This window comes from Stegodyphus dumicola, chromosome 9 (genome assembly GCF_044657685.1).
Source record: "Stegodyphus dumicola isolate Sdum_Otavi_A_Nest chromosome 9, ASM4465768v1".
Taxonomy (NCBI): Eukaryota; Metazoa; Arthropoda; class Arachnida; order Araneae; family Eresidae; genus Stegodyphus; species Stegodyphus dumicola.
In genome coordinates this window covers 150090804-150110936 of record NC_140776.1, presented here as the reverse complement: position 1 = coordinate 150110936, position 20133 = coordinate 150090804, and the positions used below count along the sequence as shown (strand labels likewise).

Below are 20133 nucleotides of genomic sequence, written 5' to 3'. Positions count from 1 at the left end.
ACTACTGTGAACCTAAAATTCTAAGAATTTCATGTTAAATTTTTATTTTATTTGGAGTTGAGTTTATAAAATGTATTTTATTAAAAAAATCTGTAATGTTTTCGTCTATAAAATTTTTTAATATTAAAATATTCATCAGAAATTTTGGTTCAGTTAGAAAATAGTGCCCATATAAAGAGTTCTATCCAATTTCAAGTATGTAACATTAGCCATTTTTAAAATATCCTGCGTGCAAGGTGGAAACATGGCGAAATATTTTGTCACAAACAGGATTAAATTACAAAAATATTTGTGGCAACACAAACTTTCTGGATACTAGTTTCCAAAGCAGCTATATTATGTAGTCAGCTGTAAAACGAAGTAATTTCTTTTAAAATAAATAAAATATCCCAATTCTTGCAATAGTCACATATTCGAAGATCATGAGGGGTTTAAGGTGCATGAGCCCCCTTAAGAATCAACATAGAGATGAGTGCCTTTATGATGGTGAAGGTTTTTAAAGAAGACATCTGAAAGTCGATGGCAAAACACTCGAGGACTATGTGCCTAAGAGGAGGGATGCCTTTGTGGAGGACTTTCTAAGGGACACTGGCTCGTATACACATTACACATGGGAAAACCCACAAAAATATCCATGCAACCAGCCTGCTCGCCTTGACTCGAACCCTGTGCCGAACTACCAGCGTTCAGCGACTTTACCGCTCGGCCGGTGGTGGGCCGGAGACAGCAGCCTGCTATTGTTGCATTAACTCTTCTCAAGGTAATAAAACCTGTAGGATTTTTCTCGATCATCCGTATTAAAATTTCTGAAATATGACGGAATCTTTCTAAAACGCTAAATGTGTTTCAGATATTTTGAAGTTGCGTTAAAAGTTTTACGAGTGTAGAAAATTTAAAGCAAAATTTTAAAGAAAATTGAAGCAAAAATAACTAAATGCAGATTTACAAAGATACGCGCAAATATCCATCACTAATTTGTTTACTTCACCGAGAATCGCATAACAAAAATATAGGAAAAAAAATCGAGTAGATGAAAAGTGCAGTGTTGAAGAAATAAAATTTCTTAAAGCGAATTTCTTAACTAAAATTCAGTAAACAGAAAATTTTATAAAAGAATTCCAGATGTCTGAAATAAACTCTCAGTTCTTGACGTATATTTTCGTATAGCTAATGTCAACTGTACGCTTTGAAATCAAAAATTCTTTAAAATATGCACGAGGTGAAATGCTTTAAATAAAATATTAAGTTGAGCAGTTTATGTACTTTAGAAAATTTTAAAGTACTTGAAAATAACACGCAGTGCTTGAAAAATACAGAATTTTATTATTTTTTGAAATTTAATATGCAATAATACGAAAAGCATTCACTGAAACCAGAATCGATAAGTATACTCAAAAACACTCGAAATTGAATTTCTGAATTCTGGAAGATCAGGAACGTGATTTTCATTAAAAGAAAATCCATCAAGGAAAGAGTATGTATGTAATATGAATTTTTCAGTATTGCCGCATTTACTATTACTAAAATAATACGACGGTTAAGAATAAAATATGACCGCAGTATTTTCTTTCACTGTGGTTTAACTTCGATGCATTTTTAATTTATTTCCTCAGAATATTTTAGTAAATACGAGTACATTCATGTTGTCAAAAAGCATTTATATAATTTAAAAAATGATATACCTGATGATATATTTTTAAATCCTTTTATCTTTTTAACTTGAAAAGCTAGAAATTCTAATATGCCGGTAAAATTTACAAAACAGTTCGAAATAAATTTTTTCAAATTTTATACGTAAATGAAATTTTAATATTTGTATGTTTAATTGTTTCAAATAAGTTAATAATTGGAAATGAATACCGTGTGTTTACAAAGTTTAATGACGAACATTTTAAATAAGTTCTAACAAACCACCATAAATGATAGCATTTATTACAAGAACATCTCAACTTGCTTTCTTTAATACATCGTCTGCTTGTGAACAGAATTTTCCATGGAATAAATCGCTTACTTTGATCCGATGAATATCTACTGTCATGTATTCGAAAGCTGAGAAAAAAGAGCAAGCAAGCTTTGCTGAAAGTATGCGAAAACTGCAAAAGTTTTAAACAAACAGTCATTTGCGTAAACAGGAGAAGGATTTTCGACTGGAAAGAGATATTTGACAAGAAATTTATTTTTGATGGACAGATGAAGACCATATTTTATAATGACTTCATGGACAAACTTCTCCAGAGAATTCAGCGCGTTGATTTTAAAAAATCTCCATCGTGTAGCGATTTCTACTTAGATAAATATGCATTTAGACTAACATCAAAACGTTATATATCTTCTGTACATTTATAAAGGAAAAATTTAAATTAAGTAATTTAATTTTATTAAAATATTAAATGTTTTTATTAAGTATGTCATTAATTAAACGCATTTTTACTTTCTTGTACAAAGTAAAAAGGAAGTATTGTAATCGTGAAAATTTTCAGGCATCATATTTCAACGAAAATATCAATTTTGACCGCTATCGAATGCAATTTAACCATTTTTTTTAAGTGACATCTGTACCAAAGGACAGAATAAAAGACTTTTTTCAACCCCAAAATTATAAGCCTGATTTAAAATGAATAAGTTTGGTGCAACCGGCCGCACCAAACTTATATAAATATATGCATATATCCACTCTGTTAACCGGCTCAGTTTTCTCAGTTTGTTTACTCTTATATGTTTGTAAGTTGTGTATTAAAAATGATTGAATTATCTTCCGGTTAAGGTTTGTTCTTATCTTCCGGTTAAGGTTTTTATGCCTTTAGTAAATCTGCATGAAATATTTGTGGAGTTATCAACAATTTAAAAGTTGTTAAGGTGCAGCTAAGCCTAATGACTTTTGCGATGGCGGTCATGTTTGTTTACATTTCAAACTCGGCAAAATAGCGGATTTGTTGCCAATCTAGAGAAACTAAGCTTCACAACAACAAAGATAACGCCTTCTTTTATTATTGCGAATTAAATCATGTTATTCCATTCTGGAATTTAGAGAAAATAGGTGTTTAATATTTACTTCGTAATTTTTAATATAGATATTTAGAATTTTGAAGTATTTTTGCCTTGTTGGGAAGTGAGAACTGAATTAATTGAATGAAAAATACTGAATCCTCTGTGAAAAACTGTTTCTTTTTTGTTTTGTTTGCTTAATTTCTTTTATACATCATTCTAGCTTTATTATAGTATTTGAATAGAACATGTGGCAACTATTAGATAATTCTTCAAATGATACAAATTTCTATGCATTCTGAGTTATAATATGAACGAAATGTAACGCTGTTAAGTGAAGCTAGCGCCAGAATGTCGCTGTGGTAAACAAATATAGTGAATTTTAAAGAGTCCATTTATTCTATTGTGGTTTATGCGCTATCGACGAAGTAGATTGAATTCAAACCAATAAGTTTAAATGAAGTCCAAGAAAAAATGCGTATAATTTAATATTCCGTGCAAGGAAGTCATCAAATTTTTTATTTAAAGCAATCAGATTAAAAAGTAAAAAGAATAATATTTTTAAGAACTGCATCAATTTCTTTTAAATAATTTAATTTGTTTATCAGTAGCACAGAAATGAAATATGAAAGAATAATATCTTAGGTTTTTCAGAATGGCAACAGGTTTAACACAATGGTTTTTCCGAATAACTTGAATGAAAAGGGAAACTATGCAAAATCGATAATATCCTTTTTGGACTAAAATTTCTGTTGACTTTAGGCTGAGCGCTATAAAAATTAAGCTGTGTTAAATGAACGCTACAAGTTTTAGTATTTATACAACTTTGAAATTAAAATCCAATTGTAGGAATAATCTGTGACGTAATAGACATCTTTTAGAAATCTGCATTCGAAAAACAACTTGCATAGCTTGTTGCTCTAGCTATACTGTTAGTATAGCTGTACTGTTACTCAACTCTAGCTATACTGTTTGTTATGCGGTCCTAAAAAGATTTGATTAATAATACCACAGGTAATTCAGAATTCAAACAACAAAAATCAGCGTTAATTTACAAAATTTTCACAGTTTATTATTTAAATTAACGCTGATTTTTGTTGTTTGAATTCTGAATTAGTATTTATTCGGCGTGTTATTGTGTCTTAATACCACAGGTAATTTTAATTGTACAAGAATATAATTTTTTCTTTTGTTTGCTTTACAAAAAAATATTTTTCTTGTCCTTCTTCTCATGGAGCGATATAAAAATTTACGTTTCGTATATGTTTACTAAAAATGGTATAACGTGAGCTAAATTATGATAGCTTGAAAACACAGTTATTTGCTTTATTTCTTGAAATAAACCATGGAAATAAACCAACCGCTGAATAAAAGTATTTAGCTATGTAGTCCCTTCGAAAATTCTAGTAAAAAGAAAGCACAAGTTTAAATAATGTAAGTATCTTAAAAATAATGTTCTCTTTCACTTTTATAGAGTTTTTATGGATGTACTTTAGGTAACCGATTTTTGTATATCAGCTACATGCAATCATACAATTCAGATATACAGACTTTATTTTCGTACCAGCAGTGTAAAAACATTTAATATCTGTGTATGCTATCGCACAATTTAAGTTGTAAATTTTATATCATCCGCTATAATTATTAAATATTTATAAATATTTCGTTAATTTTATCTCAAGATATTATGCCACTATATTATATATATATTTTTTTTAATTGTGTACCTGTTAACTTTTATAAAGTCCTCGCATTACAAAACTTTCTTACTTTTACACTGCGAAATAAATTTTCAAATATATATTACTTCCATGATTAATGGTAAAAAAAATAATAGCGACAACAGGAGCAACAATCAAAATAATTATAACAATGTTAATGTTATGAATTTTGTACGTATATAAATAATTTTTGAGAAATTGTAGTATTTTTTGTATTTGAGAAATTGTAGTAATCTTAACATCAAATGACTGAAAGAGACGAAGCTCTGTTGGAGAAATAAGATTAAAGAAGCAAGTCTATTTAACATTGAGGTAAATGGCAATATAACTAAATTGGCGAGATATCGCAAAACTGGCGATGGTTTTGGCGACTAATTGTTGTCGCCAGATTTGGGCAGAAATCGCCTAAAGTAGCTAAGCTTGGACATCATTTGGCGATATTTTGGTACGGTCCCTGTATAATTGTAAAGAGTATTGTATCTGAATAACTATGATTGATGCTATATGTAGTTGTAACCGTATCGTGCCCTCATATGCCTTCCAGTAATTTCGAGAAGTGGAAAGTATGCAGATTTCTCCGCAGCTAGCAGAAACTATACAAGGGAAGAGAGGGCATCAGTTTCTCAGTTCAGAGTCGACTACCGAGTATTGAGATATCTCTGTGTGAGCTTCGCTCTTTAGATGCGCTTTGCATTGCATTGTGTTTAATGCTCTTAGTATTTGGAAATATAACTAATGTCTGCTCTGTGATACTGACAACAGTTGTGCGAGTATTTTGGAGGATAGTTCCAAAACTGTAGAGTGTTCCTTCTGGTAAAAAATAAATTTTGCCAAACTATTATCGTCACAGTGTGCATTCAATGTATCACGAACCTGTATGTACGCAACAATATGTTATTATGATAACAAATTCTCTTTTAACATTCATCTAATAATAATAACAAGCGACAAATAACAACAACAATAATAATGATAATAAATTTATTTTATTGTTGTCTTTTAATTTGGAAATAATAATAGTATTTTAAAACTAGTACGTTTTTATTACATATCCTGATTTCACAATAGCAATAAAAATGTTGTTAAATCAGCAACAATAAAAATTGTAGTTTGTCAGCTATTTTTATTGTTACTACTAGAGTTTAATAGTATTACTTTAGTATTATTACTAGTAGTAGTAATAATATGTCTTTTTATAAGTTTGTATTTGAAAATAAATTTTTAAATATTCATCTTTCTACTTTTAATAATAATAATAATATAGATTATTATTATAATTTCACGAATTGACTGAACTTGATTTAAATATAAAAGTGGCTTACTGATACAATTTTATATCTTTTTTATGTTTATAGCTCGTGGAGTTGTTAATGTAAAGAAAGAGCAGTCGTTTAATATTTCGCTTAATAAAGCGTAAATTTTTCCCTCAAATATTTATAGAAGTTTAAAAAAGTGCAAATAGCTTTCCAAGTGATATCACTTAGCTGCATTCCGATTTATGAATTATAAACGAAACTAATTTTATTCTTTATAAATGTTCCATAAATAAAGATTTTTAAACACCGTCAAGGATGTTTTTAAATCGATTTTATTGCTTCATTTATTTTATGGTAAAAGAGACCTGCTATGCAAATGATTTAGAAATCTAATCTGTCTTTTATACCATAAATTTTTATGCTTTCTTTTTTTGCCATTTATTGCACGTATCTAATGAAGTATTTTCGTTTCACTTGCAGATAGATGAATTCTATTGTTTGCTTTGCCTTAAAGCTTGTTCGAAAAGTTCTGTAAGTAAATTTTATTTTTATTTGATATCTATCTATATGCATAATTAATGAAACATTGTTTATGTGCCTTTTTCTGGAAGCATAATTAACTATTAAATGAAATTTCAAATGTATAATAATAATTCATATGTTAATGTCAAGAACTATTTCTGATTTTTATTTTTATACTTGTTTTATGACCTATTTAAATTTTGTAAAACTTTAACGAATTTTTGATTAACAAACTCAGCGATTTCAAAGCAAGCAAATATACGAAACACTATACGAAAACAAATATATATTTATCTCCAGTGCGCGAGACTGTGTATCGGAAATTCTAAATATATGCTGTTTGGCTGTTTTTAAATATTTTGTGATATTGCTGTTAAATTGAATTTTATGTCTTTTAAGTGCGAAGAGCATGATATTTATTCAATGAACGCAGCACACAAAACGTTAAAAAAACGCCCTTTTGGCAGAAATATAAAATCCGAAAGCTTTCAGATTTATTTATTTATTTATTTATTTTATTTTTATTTTTTATTTTTTTAATATAACAATGCGATGATATTTAGCGACAACAATTTGAAAATTGAATTGGACACAAAAATGATACTGAAAAAAGTGAGTGTCGAAACTAATAGCATCTCTGGAGCTTCAAAAAAAAAAAAAAAAATATGAAAGCTTTCAGATTTTATATTTCTTCCAAAGAGACTTTTTTTTAACGTTTTGTGTGTTACCTTTATTTATTAAATCCAAAGAATAATGAAAACCATGCTCTTTGCACTTAAACCATGAAATCCAATTTAACAGCAATATCGCAAAATGCTTTTAAAATGAGCATATCTTTAGAACTTTGGATACACAGTCTCGCGAGCTGGAGATAAAAATGTTTCCGTACAGTGTTGCCATTCCTTGCTTTGAAATCGTTGAGTTTGCTAATGGAAAATTCGTTAAAGTGTTACAAAATATAGAAATCGATAATAAAACAAATTTCAAATTCCAAATTAGGCCTTCTAGATGCCCACATTCGGTGGAAGATTACGTTATTTATAATTTGATGGCTCTAGGTACCGTTGTTTTATCACAATACGAGAAACGTACGCACATTTATGCAGATTTTTCATTATTTAATTTTTTTTAAAATATAATACAAGGCTGTAATATTTGGTGCCAACAATTTGAAAAGTGAAGCGACATTTATAGTGAACCAACGCAATGAATAAAGGAATAATTAATAATGAAATTTTATTAACAAACTCAACGATTTGAAAGCGAGAAGTGGCAACATTGTTCGAAGGAAGACATTTTAATTTCCAGTGGTTGGATTATTGACATTCGGCAAAATATAAGATATTTAGCTTTTAATTTTAATCAACAAACTCGGCTATTTAAAAGCAATGTGTTACTACAGCCGAAAATAAAGTACTTTTAATTTCCATCCCCAGAGAACAGAAATGTGAGGTCCCTTTCTATATGAACTTGTGTTTATGCACACATATGAAGTGAAGTATTTGGGCGCTAGGTATCTCGCACCCCGTACAATTTAATCAGTCGAAGCCTAATTGTTTGTATTGCAAATTACCTCTTATATAATGCATTTATAAAAAAATAAAGTATTGAAGGATATTTAATGAAATACTAATAATGTCACTCAAAATACTGCAAAATTAATAAATTAATATATAAAAGAAAAATATGTAATATGTATCTGCCAAAAGTGGCAACCAATTTAGCATAAAGAAGGCAGAAATGAAAAAATAATGTAAACACTTGAAAACCGATCCTGAAACTAACACAAAAAACAAAAATAAAATAAATTAACAAAAATGGATAATTTTTTGGTCTTTGTAAAAAAGCATCCGAAAGAATTAGCGCCAGAGATACGTTTTTGGATGAATTGCAGAAACAATCAATCAACGGAAAATTAAGTAATAATTTAATTCAAATATTAAAATCAAAAAGAAAAATTAAAAGAATTTTTTTCAAAAAATTTTAAAAATCAGTTATTAATACTCAACGCGAGTCCAAAGAAGTACACATTTTACAAAAATTATAATTTAAATAACCAGTAAAATGTGTACTATTTGAAGAAAGACAAATAATCTTAATTCTGGTATTACATAATTTTTTATTAAAATTTCTTAAAATTTGTCTCTTGCTTAAGATTACTCATATTTTTCCAAATAATTTCTAAAGTCGATAAATCAATTCAACTACAGGGGAGTGCAACAGATATTATTAATAACTCTGTTTAGATATACTTTCGAAAGACTCTCTTTCATACTCAAGAACTCTAATCTTATGCACATTAACAAATTTGCCTTAAATGGACGAAAGTAGATGCAAATGAAGTGATAGTGCAGGCAAAACAATATTGCTGCGTTCTACGGGTTCGTGGATTTGGAGCAATTGATGATGACACTTGATAAACACAAACACAATCAAAACACAATTTATTCGCCAATATTACACAAGACAGCTCCGAAGACACGTTTACAGTCGTCGAAAAACTACGTTAAACGCGCTGAAACAATCAGCAAGACAGACTTCGGGCTATAACGGTGAAGGCAGCTTCACTGCAAAGCACTACAGCTCCCGACTCGGTAGATCGCTCTCAAGCTAATCTCTGAACCGAAGCACACTACTCACTACTACTCTATGCCAGGACAGGCAGGGTATATATATAGGCAGGGTATATAACCTACCTTCGAGAATATTCCTGAGAAAACCGCTAAGAATGCATTCTAGAATGTTTTCTAGACTGCGAATGCATTCTAGACTGCGGCATATCGCCAATGTTTTAGCCTAATATCGCCAAATGAGCGATTTCGGGCAAAATCGGGCAATACTGCCTTTCCCTGCCACCTTCTGGCAACCCTAACCATAAAAGCTATTTCACCGCAACTCAGCAGCAACACTCCTATATTCAGAAGAACTACTAGAAGACCAGTCTATGAACAACTTTATGTAAATAATCAACCAATAAATAGAGAATATACTGTCAAATATCTCGGCATCTACCTTGACTACAAACTTAACTTTAAAGATCACCTTCTAGCAACTAAAACTAAAACAATGCAGGCGTTCATGAGCGTCTACTCTATCATTAATAGTCACTCCAAACTCAGCATCAACACCAAAAGAATTATCTACTTACAGCTTATTCGACCTGTCATGTTGTATGGAGCACCTGTCTGGGCTGCAGCTGCAAGAACAAATAGAAATCAACTACAAGTCATTCAAAATAAAATTATTAGGACCATGCTGGGTGCCCCTTGGTTTGTCAGAAACGAAGTCTTACATAGAGATTTAAACATAAATACAATTGATGAAGAAATCTCAAAACTGTTTATAAATTTTACAGTAAGATGCAACACCATCCCTCTAATATTATACAAAACATTGGCAATTATGATTATCTCATCGATCAAACGTATAAACGGCCCCGGACAATTCATCACAATGTTCAGTGGTGAATTCTGCATATACTCAACTGTAAATAATAATCATCATCATTTATTATGTTCTCCTATTTAATCAAGTTTTTACTTCATACTTATGAACTTTGAACTTTTATTCAAGTAAGAGATATTTACACAAGATTCTAGCTTATTTACTGCATCTTATTGGCTAATAGCAGCCACGCCTATTTAATCAAGTTTTATTTTCATATAGATTCTATTTTATCAGCAACATCATTATATTAATTTTGAACACTAACAAAGAATGTTAGTATTTAATTCCAAGCATCTGTTATGTAAATATTTGTATATATATCTAAAAATACTGCAAATTATGAAAATACAAGCTTTTCTTGCTCCCACCAATCACCATCCTGGTTAGGGATCATGTGCCCAGTGCCTACTTCAGTAACATCTTGAAATGCAACTCAAGACTATTAGAACTAAAAAATTCCATACTTCTTCAAGAATCTAAAAATCTCCCATTCCTAATGCCTTAAATGGATTAATTCATAGAATGAGTCATGTACTTTAGGTAGTACGATACTCATAGCCTAAAGTTCTGACCTGACCTGACCCTCAGCATTTCGCTTTTGACAACGTCTGGCATGAGGGTTTGCTTTACAAGCTCATCCAACTTCGAATTCCTCGTGAACTGATACTCATTACTAAGTCTTTTTTGGAACATTGAACGTTTTCAGTTAGGCAAGGTGATATCAGCTCTGATCCTCATCCCATACTTGCTGGAATTCCTCAAGGAAGCATTTTAGGTCCGATATACTACTTAATTTATGTGCACGACTTTCCTAAGTTCTCCAGTGATCACAATTTCCTGCTCGCATGCTACGCAGAGGACACTACGCTCATCCAAAAATCAAGAAAACCGGACAACACAATCCTTTAGTTACAACCAAAAATGACAGAAGTAAAAAATTGGTGTCGGACGTGGAGAACACACATAAATCCTGATAAGTCCCAGGTCCTCCTCATCAGAAGATACAAGCTCGGGGATACTATTAATAACTCTGTTTATCTCTTCGGAAAACAAGTTCCTTTCGTAAACACTGCCAAATATCTGGGAGTCACCTTTAATAGATCCTTCACTTGGTCAGCGCACATGAATACTACCAGGGGAAAAATATACGCTATCATGCGGAAACTTTATTTTCTACTCTCAGAAAAGTCAAGACTCAGCATGACCACGAGAAAGCGTATTTATACCACCACCATCCGTCCCATCTTTTCATATCCCTCGCCTGTCTGGGCAAATGCAAAACGTAGCGAAATTAAAAAACTGCAAACCATCCAAAATAAATTTTTACGACTAATTACTGGAGTACCTTACTTCATCAGGAACAAAAATCTTCATAGAGATCTGAACATCGACTCAACAAATTGAACGAAAGTTTCTATCAAAAAGCCATCCATAACCACTTTGCTGATTTTTCTAACGTTCTAAACTATGCAATAATCGACGATGACTACTTTGCTCGACCCTTCACAGCTCATGTCTTCATTATATTAAGTCGAAACAGCTAAAACTATTTCATCCCACGTCGGACTTTGGACTCTTTCTCCACACAAGTTCCTAATCTGCTTCTTAGTCACTTCATATTTACACAAGCATCGAGCATCAACAGAGTACCGAACGGATAGAGCAGACCTACAGATCAGCAGATCGTCAGTTCGATATTGAATGGGTAACAACTTTTGGAAGTACTGGTCTTTTCAACTTCTACCGTTTTCTGGAACTTAACTACATTATTACTACGTTTTGAAACTAAATCTGCATTTTTCCTGCTCTTGGAATATTGTTATTAAATTTTAAATAGACTACTCAGCATCCCTCTCTCATCTATGGCACCGCCAATTAGAACTTAGCTATATTCATCCTAGCCACTAATATGTAACTCTGAAATTCCCTCCAAAATCTCCAGCAGATTCTTCACTTCCCCCAGCCATGTTTTTGGGCCATTTTCTTTCTTTTGAATGCTGATATCCCATCTTGGGATCTACTCATGTGAACCTCATCACCATGCCCATCTTGGAAATATCTCAGGTTGCAGGGAAGTACTGCTGCCGCAGTAGAAATCCTGCATAATCACGTTCGTATCAGCATTTAGCAACGATATGTCTGAGTTTTAATTAACATGGAACAGTATAACTGCAATTATAATATAAGTTGTTAATACCCTATTATAAATTTTAATAATAATCGACAATGGAAACCTCCTATCTAAATTAGTGCTTGGATTGAAGATTAGCAGTGCATTTGTGAATTGTTTAACTAGTTAAATGTTTTATATTTGCTAGTGAAATTGATGATACAAGTATTAATCATTTAAGACGTAAGAATAATGGTACGTCATACCAAAATGATAGCAATTTTACTGCATATATGAGTAGTTTCTCTAGCAATGCATATTATATTAAGTTAGGTTTAGTATATGAGTAGCGTCTCTAGTAATACATATATTAAGTTAGGTTTAGTAATTTGTAAAAAGGTGTGGAAATGTTTTAATCTAAAAAGTTTTTTTAATTTACATTTATAAAATTACTCATTAATTGAGTAATTTTTTAATTAATTTAAATTATCTTTCTTTTTCAGGCCGCGATATCCAAGATATCGGAGCATAAAACTGGTTTACCGACCATAGCTTCTTGTATAACGAGTTCTCACATGAAGTCCAGAATTGTTGCCATAGAAGTAAACTTTTTATTTGTTTAAAGAAAATTAAAGAATATTTTTTATGTTTTCATAAATGTTGCATGATAAAATAGATTCATTTATTAAAATATGCAAAGCTTTACAAACATAGAAAATTACGTTTTGGCAGTGCTATGGCAGATAGAATTAATTTATGTTCTCGAAAATTTGTAAGCCTTTTTCAAATGAGCCGAAACTATCTGTCGAGCTTGCTATTGTCATGTGATTTTCTGGTGGATCTGCGCCTGAGTTGTTGACATCCTCATTTGCGATTCGCTTACGCGTCTTCGTAATCTCACCGATTGCCGGTTCTTTCCTATGTAAGCCCAAGAGCTCAATGATGCTATCAATATCAACTTTCGCATTTTGTCGTTAAAAGGACTGACCACTTCTGCTACATAAAAGTCTTCGTCAATTTCTAGTGTTGTCTTCGTCCCGCTTTCGAAAAAGAATCTGCAAATTTTCTTCGAAACATATATATCAAACGTTACTCAAGGGTTTTGGGGAAATTTCACTCGAAGATCCTCCCAAGATGCTTACGATACCTAAAATACTAAACTATGTAGGAAACAGGAGGAGTGGAAAATATAAAGTCGTGTAACTTTGGAAGGCCTTTATAACAGTGTCACGCCTTTACTGAAATCAACAGCTGATCAAAGAGATAGAAATCTTCCTTAATAGTACCGCTTCATAAGGAAGCGTGCACAAAATGAAGTTGAGTTTCTTGAAACGGAGCGGCACCATTGTACCAATCGGGCGTTTTTTCTTATATGTTTATAAATTATGCATTTTTTCCTTTAAAAATTATTGAATTATGTTATTATTATCTTCCGGTTAAGGTTCTTATGCCTTTAGTAAATCAGCATGCAATATTTGTAGAATTAGCCGCCCAGACGGTATAGTAGTTAGGGGAGCCTGACTGCGATATCGAAGGGCCTGGATTCGAATCCCGGAGAAGGGTGGTTTTAACTGTCCGTCACTTCATGGAGGCAATGGTGGCCCATCTATTAGTTGCCTCCATAGTAAAGCGACCACCACATCTGGTCTTAGTATAGATTAATGGACTTTGTTACAAAACTGTAACTGTTCACAATCTGCCATTGAAAAAAAAAAAACTATTTGTAGAATTATCAACAATTTAAACGTTGTTTAAGTGCGGCTAAGCCTAATTATTTTTAATACAATTTATTACAATTTACCAACGTATAAGAGTAAAAACCGAACTCACGGAGCCGAGTAATAGAGTGGGAACTCATGCATACAAAAATCCATATAGAATTTATATCTGAAACGAACATACCTTTCTCTTTAATAATTAAATATTCATAACTCAAATATTTAAAAAATGCTAAAATATTTTATTTCCGTCTCTCTTTCTTTCTTTTTTTTTTTTTTTTTTTTTTTTTTTTTGTACGAAGTACTTCGCACTTACTTTAATGTTTGCTTCATTATTGCACTCACGAAAACTGGAAACGGAATGAAGAGTTGACTCCCATGAAAGGAAAGACAGTTTACATCCACGCCTTCTCCGGGATTCAATCCCTGGCCCTTCGGTACTACGGTCAGATTCACTAACCACTTTTCCCTCTGGGCGGTAAACGAGGGCAAATACCATTCTTTTAAAATCTGCCAAAGAGCTAGTCTTTCAGAGAAACTTTGTTAAATCATAATTTTATTAACATCTATTTTCAATTAATAACGATTATGTTTTGTATTTCATTTCTTTCAATGTTTCATATAAATAATGGACAAAATATAAATAATCATATAAATATAAGAATTTATAACTTCATATAAGTTAGCAATACTTTTTATGATCAGAAAATTTTTATAAACGCAAAGAACGAAGATTTTATTCGTAATGTGCTGCTTAATTTTAAAATATTTTCCTTCCATGAATGGCCACAACCTCTATTTCTAAATTACGGAATTCTGAATGTCGCTATTTTTATTGACGCTGAATAACAAACTCGGTAAAAGAACTATAAATTCTTTCATTTCTGAAGAAAACGATTCCGAATGAATGGATTTTTCTCTCTTCGAATTCCAAACCAGGAGCAGTTCAGGAAGAAATATTTCAGCACGATAAAGAAAATAGTTAGAGTTAGAATTCTTCAATTTTTATTATCTTTCTTTAATAGCGTATTCAGCATAGAATAGCTATAATTTTAACTCTTATTGTTTCATGAATATAAAATCGATTTCTATAAATACTACGGAAAAATTTTTGTAATATATACAGCAAATTTTTATGACCGAAGATGAATAATATATCATAGACTTGTACTTGGCACTTTGGAGACATACATTTTTCTGTCTCTTCTAAATAACGTACTTCTAAATATCAGATTGAAAATTTATTTACTTATTATCCTATTAAAGGATTCAAAATAATCTTTAAATTTTAGTCATAACAAATAATTCAAAATAATATTATCATTGTTTTACACGTACTAATTTCTTTGTTTTCCACGCTTATTTTTTTTAGATTTATTCAGTGCACCCACATAAAGCACAATGATTAATAATTATTAGTGTGTATATTTAAAATAATTTTGACTCTTCAGCACATCAGCACGCGTAATATATTCAAGTGTATTTACTTTTAGATTTTATTCCTTTTTATTCTAAGAATTCCTCTGTTTAACTTCTGAATTTTTATGCTTTATCTTCAATTACTTTACCTTCTTTTCAGTTATGTATGGCTGATATCATTACTCAACAACTACCTAATCTTCTACGTCCTTAATTAATAAGATAATGCGACTCTAGATCCCCCTATGTGGAATCACTCAGATTATATATACCTAAGAAATGAACTGGAAATAGCGTGATGACATTTCTAGTCTTAATTTCAACCTAGATGCACGAGCTGTAATCGTCTGTTTAAAATCATTTCATCTTGGACCAAAAAGAACATGGTGAAATGTTAAAAAATATTGTTAAAGAAAAAAAAATATTAATGAAAATAAAATGTTAAAGAAATAAATAATTAACAATAAAAATCGGCGCAGTGTCAATGAATTAACATTCTTTCGCTTGCCGTCCACTCAAGTTTACTTCTTCAAGTTAATCTTGATCACAAGTTTAGCTGACACCACCTACAATTGACACAGATTTCTCACTTTTAAAATTTTTGAAACAAACGGTTAAAAAAGTTTTATCTCAATCCAAGAAAAACACTTGATTAATAAGAACAAGAAAAACACTTTCTTGGATCGTTTATAAGAATTCTGTTCTTTTCATTGACTAGTTATGAAATTTCACTTAATTTATATAAGGTATTTTTCCCGCCTTCTTAGCGTGTCTTCGTGGTGTGGTGGTCTGCACGCTGGGCGCGTATTCCAGAGGACCGTGGTTCGATTACCAGCGAGGGCGTTGCTCATTTTTCACTTTCCCTGCTTTAAAAATACCTAATGTATCTACAGTGGCGCCCGAACTAAAAGGGTCACCACCCTTTTAGTGATGATGATTCTCCACACCCAGGATTTGGCGTTTGGGTCCCCTAAAAACCCCAGTCGCTCTTTAAAAGGAAGAGTATATAAGGTATTTCTCCCGCCTTCTTAGCATGCCTTCGCAGTGTAGTGGTCTGCAGGCTGGGAGCGTATTCCAGAGGCCCGTGGTTCGATTCCTGGCGAGGGCTATGCTCATTTTTCATCACTCCTTCTTTAAAAATACCTAATGTCTCTAAAACTTTATAAGTTTAAAGTTAATGTCATGTAATAATAAAATTCGTATTTCAGTGCTTAGAGACACCATTCTATATTTATTGCTTCACCGAATTATGTAATATTCCTTGTAGAGTTGTTTGATATTACTTGATTAAACAAGAAGAGGCTTGAAATTTTGCACAGAGAGTATGAGGCTTATGTTCTGGGGAGGAAAAACTCATTAACTCTTTATTGCCTATCACCCCTAGTCAAAAAATCCCATTTTCCATTTCTCTGCAGTCACGATTATTCAAAAATCTCTACTATCAGCAAATTAGATTTCCTGAAGGCGTTCAACATTTATCAAAAATCTTTCGATTTGGGTTAATGATCCCAATTCCAATCCCACTTTACCGTCAGCTTTTCAAGAATTTGTTCTCAGGTACTTTCTTTCATTTTTCGGTCAAAATATGGTGTCAAGATTTCATTTTCTATCAATTAGCTGGAATATTCTCCAATTTTCTTTCAGTATTATTGCTCACGCTTCTCTTTTCTTATTATTTTACTCCCGCAGCTGAAGAAGAAGGTTTTATCTAGTCTGAAAATATGGTACTACAAACTCCTTACGTTATGACTATTATCGTTGTTTTATCAGCTCATCTATTCCGCTCATTTCTTTTACGTCAGCTGAAATTACTGTGTAAAATAACGAACAGAAATTCGTACATGCTCACGTTTTTTAATATAAAGGACATAATTCAAAATTATTGCTCAAGTAAATTATTTTACATTGTCAACACATATAGAAGTTTATTACTTACACATAGAAGTGTTAAAATTTAACTGTATTCTGTCCTTTTACAATTCATAAGTATTGCCAATTAAAATTTTGTTCCCTCTTTTTCTTTAGCTTCTGACGATCGTCAGTCGAACTCCAGAATTCGGTAACGCACGGGTTTTGGAGGCTATGACAACTATACGAATCCTTTTTGGAGAATCCGTCCGGTTCAAGTTCCTGATATCAGTGCTCAACAGCAATCTGTCTAACAGTTCAGGACTAGAGGTATGTTACAAAACGGCATTTTATACCTCAGATTGGAATTGTTAAATACGTACTAATTAACTTTATTTGTATTAATAAAAACATTAAACGTGCACTGGCTTTCCGATTCGGGGAAATATTTATCTTATATTCAATGCAAATATTTGTTCAAATTGAAGACAATATCTGATAGAAATGAATGAAACTTATAACTTGACAAATATAATAAACAGACGGAGGTAAATCAATTATTAATAGGCTTTAGACATTAAATGACAGTTAGAGTTTTCAAGCTTCATTCTTAAAATGCTGCTGACTGTTTTAAGCAGTTATTCGAACGTCCTCTTTGGATCTTAAGAAAGATATATGATATTTCGAACATTTCGGAAATAAAATAGAATTCTGAGAACCGGACACTCTGTCAAGTTATGTAAACAATGTGGATTTTAACATTTACAGTATAAGTCAATTTCGATCTTTATCCACACTTCTTTTAATGCGAACACTAATATACACAAATATCCTTGGGTAAAACGCAACATACAGTGTAAGTGTAAAATACAGAGGACTTATGTAAATTCATGTGTTTAAAAGTTTCTTTGTTATTCACATTATTTTAATATGTTGTAGTTGAAAAAATTCCCAGAATCTCAAATTATTAAAATTTATTCTGACTTTGAAAAACTGACCTTTTTTACATTTGAGGCTTATTTCAAATTAATAAATTTTGTGAAAATAATTTTGACATATTTGACATACAAAATTACGTATTTTTGAATGCAAAATATTCCGCGAAACAAATACATGCATATTTTCCCAACCAGAATTATACATTTTAACAACAGGCCTTTCGCCCTTTAATTATGTATAATGTCAAGGCCGATGAAAGAGTATTTAACGCTCTTAGGCAAAGAATATTTGAGCGCATTTCTACATTATATACTTTAGTGTCCACGAAAGTCTTAACCCAGCTTTTATTTTCGCCATCATCGATTACACACATTATCTTCAATTACGAAAATGTTTTAAATGATGAAAAGGTTCATGGTTTTATACTAAAAAAGTTTGTAAAATACGAAATCTAACTTTTTACGCATTCGTCCATCGCTATATTTATATTTAAGAAAATTTATACTTGTTATAAGAAATAAAACACATAAAAATTGGCAGATATATTTGATATTAAAATCGGGAACAGTGCTTAGGGGTCGTGCACAAATTGAAGAGCTGAATTTGCCCATACCTAAAAATAAAATAGCGTTCAGTAAAAAGTTTTTTATATTGAGAGATTACCTGACGAGCATTTCTGTGCAGTTTATTGAGAAAAATGATCGCTTTCAAATTGCTGAGTTTGTTAATCAAAAATTCATATAAGTTTTACAGAATATGCAATATAAATGTCGGAATTAAAAATTCGGGGCTCCAAGGGCACATGCTTGAGTGGAGGACAGCGTTATTCAAAATTTAATAGCTCTACGTTCCGATGTTTTTTCATCACGCGAGGAAAATACATATCTACACATATGCAGATTCTTCATAATTTAATTTCTTTAAAGATAATACAGGACGATATTATTTAGTGAAACTAATCTGAAAAATCCCGTTTCGAGACTAATAGCCCATTCAAGCTAAAAATAATAAAACAAAAAGCTTTTTTTTTTTTTTTTTTTTTTCAAAACTTAGTTTTATATTCTTAGTTTAATTGTTATTTTTAGCCCAAATTGGCATTTTGCGTCGATTCACTTTCTGCGTTGATTCACTTTTCAAACTGTTGTCACCAACTATTACACTCCTGTATTATATTTAAAGAAATTGAATAATGAAGAATCTACATAAACGTATATATGTTTCTCGCATTGTGATAAAACAACGGTACCTAGAGCCAGAAAATTTGGAATAACGTAATCCTCCAGTGAATATGAGCATCTGGAAGCCCTAACTTGGAATTTGGAATTTGTTTTTTTTTTTATCTATTTCATATTTTGTCAGACATTAAAGAATTTTTGATTAAGAAAGTCAATGATTTCAAAGCGAGGATTGGCAACACTGAACGAAAAGAAAACATTTTTATCTCCAGCGCGCCAGACTGTGTATCGGAAATTCTACAGATGCGCTATTTTTAAATATTTTGCGATACTGCTGTTGAACGGAATTTTATGGTTTAAGTGCAAAGAACATGATATTTAATAAATAAAGGTAACACACAAAATGTTAAAAAAAGCCCCTCTGGGCGTAATGTAAATTCTAAAAGCTTTCAGATTTTTTTTTTTTTTGAAGTTATTTATTCGATATTATTTCTATTATGATTATGTTGCATGCTGTATATTCCAGAGAAAAATGTAAGGGAATCAATGAAAAAATGGTTCTTTAAAAGGGATCGTTGCAAGACAATAGTTGGGTTCTAGCCAATTACCAAGATTTGCGTAACAGTTAAAACCTGCCTTTACATTATTTCAGAAAAATAATAATAATAATAATAATAAGTGATTAATTACGGATTTATTTTAACAGTATCGGACCAAACTTATTTGGAATTATCTTTACCAATTCACAGTTTATTTTAAAAATGTATCGATTTTATCTCTAATTTAATATATTTGGATACCTTTTCATTGTCGTTAAACTATATCTTAGAACCATTTCTTTTCAACAGATGGCGCTGTCAAGCTTTATTGACTCTCTTTATATTCCATATTAATATTCACAGCGCATAGTGGGAAATAGAAGTTTTTCCTTTATGTTTTTTCTTACTGTTAAATGGAAATTCGCATTGTTGGGACCCAATTTTAAAACTAGGA

General features: G+C 31.3%; 1 protein-coding gene across 1 annotated transcript in view; it reads left to right on the top strand.

Annotated features, from left to right (window-relative positions):
- The window catches only part of LOC118193238 (uncharacterized), a 275294-nt gene that overhangs the window by 208316 nt on the left and 46845 nt on the right, over positions 1 to 20133 (top strand). The window contains exons 5-7 of the mRNA XM_085824224.1: positions 6443 to 6493; positions 12545 to 12643; positions 17204 to 17356. Of these exons, the coding sequence (XP_085680350.1) occupies positions 6443 to 6493; positions 12545 to 12643; positions 17204 to 17356 (303 nt within the window). The remainder of the gene's footprint in view (positions 1 to 6442; positions 6494 to 12544; positions 12644 to 17203; positions 17357 to 20133) is intronic.